The sequence below is a fragment of the Terrapene carolina genome, unplaced genomic scaffold (assembly GCF_002925995.2).
Source record: "Terrapene carolina triunguis isolate 2854851 unplaced genomic scaffold, T_m_triunguis-2.0 Scaffold192, whole genome shotgun sequence".
NCBI classification, from domain to species: domain Eukaryota; kingdom Metazoa; phylum Chordata; order Testudines; family Emydidae; genus Terrapene; species Terrapene triunguis.
In genome coordinates, this window is record NW_020664543.1 from 10155457 (window position 1) to 10165132 (window position 9676).

Sequence of the window (9676 nt, forward strand, 5' to 3'; positions counted from 1 at the left end):
AAAAAATTATTGGGGGCACTGCTTTTTGGTGCCCCCAAATCTTGGCGCCCTAGGCAACCGCCTAGTTTGCCTTAATGGTAGCACCGGCCCTGCCCCCCAGACCAGTGGCCAGGACCTGGGCAGCGTGAGTGCCACTGAAAATCAGCTCGCGTGCCGCCTTCGGCACATGTGCCATAGGTTGCCTACCCCTGGTCTAGAATTTCACTGAACGACACACACACACACACACACACACACCCCTACAAGATGTGGATAATAAAAGTTCCCTATTTTGCAGATGGGGAACTGAGGTACAAGAGAAATCAAACTACTTTAGATCAGACCCTTAAAGTCAAGGTGGGGGTTCCTGCTGGTCAAAGATATACCAGAGCCCCCATTTTCAATATTTAAGAATTTCCATCTTCAAAATATTTTTTCAAAGGGAAAACTTTTTTTATTCTCTCATGATTTCTCCAGAGGTAAGTCAATAAAGGCCCAGTGCTCTTGATGCTTCTGCAGTAGCGCATGCCTAGTGAGATAGTAGATTGAATGCAGGCCTAGTTCCAACCAGGGTCGATCGGGGGTGGGTGGGGGGAAGTTTAGCAAGCTTCATAGCATAGCACAGGGTACAGCCTGTTGAGTCAGAACTTTAAAATAGCGTACTGGTGAGGGTCAAGTTAGACAATAGTCAGCAGGATTTCTATTGAATTTGTTTGAAAGCGTCCATTTTTAGTGACTTATACCACCCGGTTAACAGTTATCCACCCACAGTTACCAGACTATGCTGAGCTACTGCACCATTGCACTATAATTGATTTTAATGGCAATTCGAAGTGGTATATCTTTTCCTATTAAAAAGATATATAAAATCATATAAAATAGGAAATGGCATTTTTTCTAACATTTAAGAATTTTCACTTTTTTTCCCCAACAACAAAAAACAAGCTTTTGGAGGTTCCCCAGCCTCTCTCCTTCCCCTTTTTCAATTGACAATTATCAGGGACGAGGAAGGGAAAATGTGAGGAGAGAGAGAAAGAGAGAGAAGTTTTCAGGGGGAGGAGGATGTTGAAAAACCAAAATTTCAAGAGAAAATTTAAAGTTTCTCCTCAAAAACAACTAATATTTTATGACCAACTTTACTGGCAGCTACTATGCGGTACCCAGTTACTCAGACAACGTGTTTCCCCACACTTCTACCCTCCCCATAGATTCCACCAAAAACATTGCTTATTTTATACCTCTTTCAAGTATCTGACAAACCTCATTAGCTACCTATTTACTGTGTGGCAGGTTTCAGAGTAGCAGCCGTGTTAGTCTGTATCGGCAAAAAGAACAGGAGTACTTGTAGCACCTTTCGGCTGGTCTACACTGGGCGGGGTGGGGGGGGGAAATCGATCTAAGATACGCAACTTCAGCTACGCTATTCGCGTAGCTGAAGTTGAAGTATCTTAGTTCGACTTGCCGCCATGAGGACAGCCAGGTAAGTCGACCGCCGCGGCTCCCCCAATGACTCCGCTTATTCCTCCTGCCGAGGTGGAGTACGGACGTCGATTCGGGGATCGATTACTACCCACTGATCCGGTGGGTAGTGTAGATGTGGCCTTAGAGACTAACAAATTTATTTGAGCATAAACTTTCATGGGCTACAGCCCACTTCATCAGATGCATCATGAAGTGGGCTGTAGCCCACGAAAGCTTATGCTCAAATAAATGTGTTAGTCTCTAAGGTGCCACAAGTACTCCTGTTCTTTTTGCTATTTACTGTGTGTACTCCACACACTGACATGCTTTCATTTCAGTACTACAGGTCACCACTCCCATACTATAAATAGGGGGATACATTACCACACAGTGACAGAAGAAAAACAGATTACAAGAAATAGAATTGTCACTTCAGGGTAACGGGAATGAATCAGACTTTCCCCAGCCACCCTTCCCCTTTCACAGGGACCTGAACGACCTATTTGTTTGCTTTCTCCTTTATGTTTTCCTTTTCGGAAAGAACATCCCAAGAAACAGGGCACCTAAACCACCAGAGTCAAGAGGTGGTGTTTCCTGAACCCACGTTTAAATCCCTTAATTTGTATTTTTTGCTTCTTAAAAAGCAATTACAAGACTTCCACGTTTTGATCTCACTATTCCTTAGAGAAACCTTTCAGAATTTAGGGGAAAAACATGTATATTTATGTGTAGCTGAGCAGAATGTTCCAATGCTGAGGACACTATGTTTGAACCTATAACCAGAATATTTTGTTCGTCTAACCCTAAACCATCTTTCATCTGCCATGCCTCCAAAACAAATTAATTTGGGGGCACCAGTGTCTCTGTGAAACAAATATGATCCCCATTTCATAGACTGGTGAACTAAGGAACTGTCCAATTTCTTAGGCCCTAATCATGCAATGAGATCCAACAGGCAGATTCTGGGAGCTCTACCATGCTGCATTGATATCAATGAGATTCTACAATGAGATCTGAGCAACTATCCACCTCTCTCTCTCTCTGGGTGGTCAAGAGGTTGATCAATCACAACCTCTGGCGGGAGGCAGAACGCGAGCGGCTCCCCCTGCTGAAAACCTGCCAGAACCAAGAGGCACGTGAACTATTTCAGAAGTCCTCGGCTCCCCTTCCTAAGGATGCTCACAACATGAGAGCCCCATCACTGCCCCTTCCTCAGGCCTTACTAACAGGTAGTGCAAAGAGACCACCACCATCTACCAGAGCGCTTCAAAAGCATCTTGCCCAACTACTGATCACATTGTCATTGGATACTCCCACACTGTCCCAGCTGATCAGGCTAGGTTTCCTCCCAGCCCAACTGCCAACTTTGCTACCATAGCACACTCATCACTTCTTCCTGCACCTCAAGTGAAGTTTTTGCAGCACTCACATGGGGGGGGGGGGGGGGCGGGGGGGGGGGGAAAAAGAAAAAAAAAAATAACAGAATCAAAAGTGCCATCACATCCCAAGAAGCGTCCCTGAATGGTGGCTTTTGGTACTCAGCAACCTGCATGGGACTCAAGGTCGACTTGCGTTCCAGGCTGTTAGCAGGAGGTCTCCATAAGCTGTTCCCCAGGTTCTTCCCCACTGTGCTTTGCTTGGCAGCCTCCACTCAAGTGCAGAGGGAGGAAGGGTGAGCTGAATTTTGCACATCAGGGAGGTCTGTTCTTGGAATAAGACAGACCAGCAGAAGATATTCAATGTTGATGAGGAACGGCAGCCATCCCCAAGTGAGAGAAAGCCCAGGGGGAGTTGGAAAGGGAGAAGGACCAAGGGACTCATGACTAAATGGGGGAGGCTTCCATTAACTCCAGCTGTTGTTGACTAATACTATACCTAACCTTCAAGCCTGGCTAAGGATATTGTGTCTGCCAAATACAGAGAGATTTCCTCCAATACGAGACCTCATTGCCCGAAACCCTTTATAGCTGCGGCCAGGGAGTTGCTCTCTAGTGCCATCTGTTATGCAACATCTTTATTCCCAAATAAATAAATGCCTGCCACAAGTGTAGGAGAGAAAGGGCATGTCTACACTTACCTCCGGAACGATCGATCCAGCGGGAGTCGATTTATCGTGTCTTCACTAGATGCAAGAAATCGACCACCGAGCGCTCTCCCGTCGACTCCAGTACTCCACTGGAGTGAGAAGTGTAGGCGGAGTTGACGGGGGAGCGGCAGCAGTAAACCTACCGCAGTGAAGATACCGAGGTAAGTAGCTCTAAGTACGTCGACTTCAGCTACGCTATTTTCGTAGCTGAAGTTGCGTAACTTAGACCGACTTAGCTTGCCTGCCCCCCCCAGTGTAGACCAGGCCAAAGAGAGCCTGAAGCACTGGGCCTGGTGCAAGATTTGAGGCCTGAACCAAAGGCTATGAACCAAAGTCAGGCTGTGTATTAAACAGATCCTTACAAATTCACTTTGTGGTACGTTAACTTGGCAAAGTTGTTGCTAGCATACTAGGCACTAGATATTTATGTAAATTCATTCCAGAAGGCTAGTACAGATATCCCCAATCTAGTACAAGAGAAGACGGTTTGACAGAATAATGAATAGGGATGTTTTGTCCGAAATATCAGGAACAAGGGAAGGTTTAAAAAAAAAAAAAAAAACACAGATGTCCTGAAACATGTAAGGTAGTACGTAAACTGTTTATCCCAGTTTGTCTCAGTCTATAAATGTTGGGGGTACCTCACCTTAACCCTTTGTGTGGCCAAGGGGACAGCAGAAATTCCCGCTGCTCCTCGCCACTGGGCACTCATGTGTACCTGTAGCTCCTATGGGATGCTAGCACTGTGCCTTGGGGGCAATAAAGCTGGCCAAGTGCCTTTGTCATCGAACTGTGCCAGTGGTCTCTCTTTATGAGTAAGATCAAGGTCTACTGGATTAGCAGGCTACGCTCTCTGCTAGTGCTGATAACACCAGAACTCCAAGGACAGAAGCACTGAGCAGTTGGAACAGCTTTATCAGCAACAACATTCTTCAGCACCCTTCTACAACAAGCAGTGAGAAGACAACTAGAGTGGCTGTGAGCAGAGACCAAAGTGATCTTCTAAAAGGCTTTCAACCCAATCCTGAAGTGGAGATTGCAAGAGTGCTGATGAGGACTAGCATTAATTTTCTCTATAAAGAGCCATCAGCAGGTCAGCCCAGGCAAATTAGGAAAAAGGCCTGCTAGAACTTCAAACTGACCCAGCCTGATATGACCACCAGGCTGCCACTCCTTAGACTAGAGGGTTTTTTAAAGCCCAATTTAATAACCATATATACACCAAGTTTCATAGCCATAGGAGCCAGGAAAGGGGAGAAATGGGGAAGAGGCCTTCACTGCCAGCAGTGTTCAGGGAATCAAGCTACAAAGTAGCTCACTGAGAAAGTATAAACATTATATATTGGTAGGTAGTCATTAATCATTCTCTGTTACTGTTGTGACAGCCTCTGACCATATTTGTAGTCCTTCCATTTCAATTCAGCTTACCTACTCTTAGCAAGCTATTTGGATCTAACCAAACCTGGACTGTTTTAAATCTGATTATGAGTAAGTGTAACTGCTAACGTAAATATATTTCCTAATTCAGTTTAGCTAAATCTACCTTTCATAGTTCAAGATAATTTGTTTTGAGAATTAGTCCACATTTGATCTAGCTGGAAATACAATTTGATTAATTCTGCATTTTCAATAGCTCTTGGAGTATGCTGAATGATATAAATTGCAATTAACAGGCCACTGAAGCTAGAAAATCATATTTAAAAGCCATCTTTACATGAATTACTGATAACAGATTATTAAAATGGATTTAACTTTTAAAGTGTCATTTATTTTTGATTATTTACGCCATGTGCTTTTTATTTTATTTTATTGAGCTTTGAAAAAGAAAACAGGCTAGTCGGCTTCATTTTGGTCAGTTTCAAGCCAATTTCTCTTTCCCATTCTTGGGCACTACCAAAACATTGCAATATTCAGATTGCAGAGACAGCAGGAAACAAAACTGCTTCCACAGACTTTTTAAAAATAAGTTGATGAACAATTTTATACCAATACTAGATTCTGTAATGCTTCGCCCCACACGGTATCATAGCATTTAATTCCAATGCAACAATAGCACTGACCTGTTAAGTATCGATAAGAAGAGTAACTAAAACTACAAAAATAAAGACATTTTGGAACCATATTTATACATCAATGTTTTAATAAATCAGGAAAATGGTTTAGTTACCAAGTAACAATAAAGAATCACCTGCCACTAATAGAAAATATCTATATTCAACTTCAAGCTAGTTTTAAAGATAGATTCTAGCCTTGAACATTTAAAATGGGATTTTGATGCCCAGTTCCATTACAATTAATGGGATTCTATATGAAAACCAATTCAGGCAGTTTTGAACATCTCAGCCATAATCTTCCCTCAAAACCAAGAAGTGAAGATTTTAATGCTGATAGGGGATTTATTACAGTATTTTCTAAAGCTCTCAATTTGGAGCCAGGATCTTGATGATGCAGCCAGCAGTAAACATCATCATCAGCTAAAAAGAGAAGGAGAAGGAGATGGAGCCGGGACATGTACTTGGAAAGTTATTGAAGATTCTAAGATCAGGAACAGATGGAGGTGTTTGAAGATGGAGTAATAAGTTCCCTACCCTTCCTCCTTAAGGGAGCTACTGTCATTCTCCCCTGAGATGGATTTGTATTGAAGGGAAGAGGAAGGGGGAGATGGGTATTTCCCACTGAAATCAGTAAACTGCTTCCTTCAGACTAAAAGGCTTCCTCTCACCAAGCAGAGCCCTCCATCAGGAGTTTCCAAATTACCAAGTGTGACTAAACCTTAAACTCTCAGTAATCTGCAGGCTCCTGCAGCAGCAGCTTTTAGAGAAACAGGGGCAGTGTTTGCAGCTGCAACAGTTTTCCCCCATCAGCAGTTAATGGCATTAGCCTGAAAGCTGCTTTGTGTGATCCAGGAGACACTGAGCTAGTGGTGTTAGAGCTCAAACAGATGACAGAGAGGTGTGTGGCACAGGGGAGCAGTTCACCCTTTCTAGCTAATCAGCAGAACATCTCCCCACTTTCTAATAGCTAGATAAATACACAAGCCTCCTCCACCAAGAACATGGATACTCCTCTACAGAGAGCAACCCCACATAAAAGTTTCTAGGTGATAAACTGTCTCCAGCTAGCAGTCAATCCTACTTCTAGTCAGTTAGACTGATGACAATCATTCCTGCCTCCCATTGATATATAGGGGGGCTGTTTCTCCCTAGATATAGGGGATACCCAGTATTCACCTGCTGTAGCTAGAGATATGCACCCATAGACAAGGGATGAGCACTTCCCCTGAATATAGGGGAGCCGTCACCGGATATAAACAGGGAAGGCATCTATATATAGGGAATGCCCCTATCCAGCATAGATACGGGAACTGGGTATACCTTATGTATTGTGAATGTTCCCCATATATAAAGGAAATGGCCATGTTATTTATACATATATATATATATATATATATATATATAGTGCTCCCCTCTGCCAAATAATGGGGTCATTTCCCTTATGTAATGAGAATGCCCACTACATAGGACAGGGCACCTTGCCCCATGCATATAGGTGACTAACTCCCTGTACAGCTCTCCTTTATGGACTTTCGCCCTTTGCTCCGCATACACAAGGAGCACTTCCTCATGGATACCAAGTTTCTCCCTTCCCCCATGAATATAGGGGGTGCCCCCACTTCCCCATGTCTCCAGTGAATGCCCCCAAAATAGGGGCCCTGCATCTGCCCCTCCCCTAGAGGACACCACACCGAACCCCAGAGATAGTGAATGGATGAATGCCCCTCCCCCACGTACATAAGGGACACCTCATGCCTATAGGGGCCGCCCCGTGTGCATAGGGGCCGCCCCACCCCCGGCCCTGGGGGCTGCCCTCCACGCCGACAAGGCGAGCCCTCTCCAGGGTACCTCGTCGTAGAGCCGGTAGATACTGATGCCCATAGTCTCCACCAGGAGCTGCCAGGCTCCCCCTGCCGCCGGCGCCGGCTGGCTCAGCTCCCGGCAGGCGGCCTGGAACTGCTCCTCGGAGAAGCCCCGCTGCGCCTCCATCGCCCGCCTGTGCGGGGCCGGGCCCGGCGCGCCATGTGATATCCCCGGCCGGGCCGGCCCCGGGCCGGAGGCGGCCAATCGCGGGCACCCGCCGCTCGGCTCTTTCCGGGTTCCGGGAGGAGGAAGCTCCGAGCCGCGGGCTTGCAGCGGTGTGGAGCGGCATCCCCCCCTCCCCTCTCCGCCTGTCCTATGCCCATAGGGGGCGTATATAGGGGGCAGCCCTAGACAGGCATAGAGGGGGCATTCCCTGCCCATGTAAGGTATATAGGGCTTCCCCCGATGGATATAGGGGAACACCCCCCTCCTCCAGGCACTGCCTCCAACATACATATGGGACACATCCCCCAAGGTATATAGGGGAACACACCCTCCTCCTCCTCCCAGGCACTTCCTCCAACGTACATATGGGACATTCCCTGCCCATGTGTAGAGGGAGGGACTACTTCCCTCAGCATATACAGGGGGGCACTCATGTATATAGGGGATATTATCTGTTCCTCCATCCAATGTATTGTGGAGCATTCTCTTCCTCCCTGCCATATAGGGTCCTGCCCCCTCCCCTCCCAACCCCATGTATAACACTTGTGGCACCTTAGAGACTAACAAATTTATTTGAGCCTCTGAAACATGTATAACACTGCCACCCGACATATATAGGAGCAATCTCCCTCATGGGCCATTTGTATGGGCAGGGCCAGCTCCAGGCACCAGCCGAGCAAGCTGGTGCTTGGGGCGGCAGATTCAACGGGGCGGCATTCCGCCCAATCCTAGGGCGGCACGGCAGCTTTTTTTTGTTTGTTTGTTCGCCGATCCGGCCGCCCTGTAGGGGGCGGCGGCGCGGAGGAGGAGAGCGCCCTGCTGGGAGCGGGAGCGGCCAGGTCTGTAGCAAGCCCGGCAGGGCAGCCCGCATCCTTCCCTCCCTGCCGACCGGAGCAGCGCGGAGCTGTCCCGGCAGGCGGTGCGGCGGTCTGGGCCGCAGGGCGAGCACCCCGCTGAAGCCCTGGCCGTCCCCCTTCTCTCTCTCCCCCCGCTCCCTCCCCCTCCCCCCTGCTAGCCGGGGCACGTCTGCAGCGCAGGGAGTCCCCCTGCACCCTGGCTCCGGCCGTGCCGCAGGTTGTTTTTTTTTTTCCCCCTTCTTTGCCGCTCCGGCCATGCTGCAATGTTGTTGGTTTTTTTTGCTTTGCCATTCTGGGCGCCCCAATTTTTTTTTTGCTTGTGGTGGCAAAAAAGCCAGAGCCGGCCCTGTGTATGGGAACTGTCTCTCTCCACATGTATAGCGGGGACACTGTAGCGTTGCTTTGTCTGTTAAACAATCACTACATTCTGTCTGTGGTGCAATTTCTAGGAATAAGTGCAAATGGGGTCAATGCAGTGCTATGATTTAGAAATCAAAGGGGTATATGTAGAGCCCTACCAAATTCACAGTCCATTTTGGTCAATTTCACAGTCACCGGATTTTAAAAATTGTAAATTTCATGATTTCAGCTATTTAAATCTGAAATTTCACAGTGTTGTAATTACAAGGATTCTGACCCAAAAAGGAGTTTTGAGGGGGTTGCAAAGTTATTGTAGGCGGGGGTTGCAGTACTGTTCTCCTTACTTCTGCACTGGTGCTGGTGGTGGCGCTGCCTTCAGAGCTGGGCAACTGGAGAGCAGTGGCTGCTGGCTGGGAGGCCAGCTCTGAAGGCAGAGCCGCCACCAGCAGCAGCACAAAAGTAAAGGTGGCATGGTATGGTCTTTCCACACTACTTCTGTGCTGCTGCTGGTGGGGCACTGCCTTCTCCTCTGAAAATGGCCCCCAGTTTGTAAAGTGCTTTGGGGTCTCTCGGGATGACAAGCAATATAAATACAATTGACGTGTTGCTATGGCAGCCTCACACAGACAGCCACAGCAGCCAATGGAGCAAAATGGGGCAGTGCATGGGGAATAGTCTCCATAGGCTGCACGGCTATATTAAATATTGTTCTGCTCACACAGCTCCTCCTAGATTCCCCTGCTTGGACACAGTATCCCTTGGTGAAGAAAGAGTCAAGCAACCCTGAGCTACTAACAGTGGACAAAGAATCAGTCTCACAACACCATTATCATCACCGTCACTAAATGCAA

General features: G+C 47.2%; 1 protein-coding gene across 2 annotated transcripts in view; it reads right to left on the reverse strand.

Annotated features, from left to right (window-relative positions):
- PCTP (phosphatidylcholine transfer protein) overlaps nt 1–7589 on the reverse strand; it is a 24153-nt gene extending 16564 nt beyond the window's left edge. For both annotated transcript variants that reach the window (XM_024193311.3, XM_024193310.3), the window contains exon 1: nt 7429–7589. In XM_024193311.3, the coding sequence (XP_024049079.2) occupies nt 7429–7569 (141 nt within the window). In that variant the 5' untranslated portion in view covers nt 7570–7589. The remainder of the gene's footprint in view (nt 1–7428) is intronic.
- Between the last annotated feature and the right edge of the window lie 2087 nt (nt 7590–9676).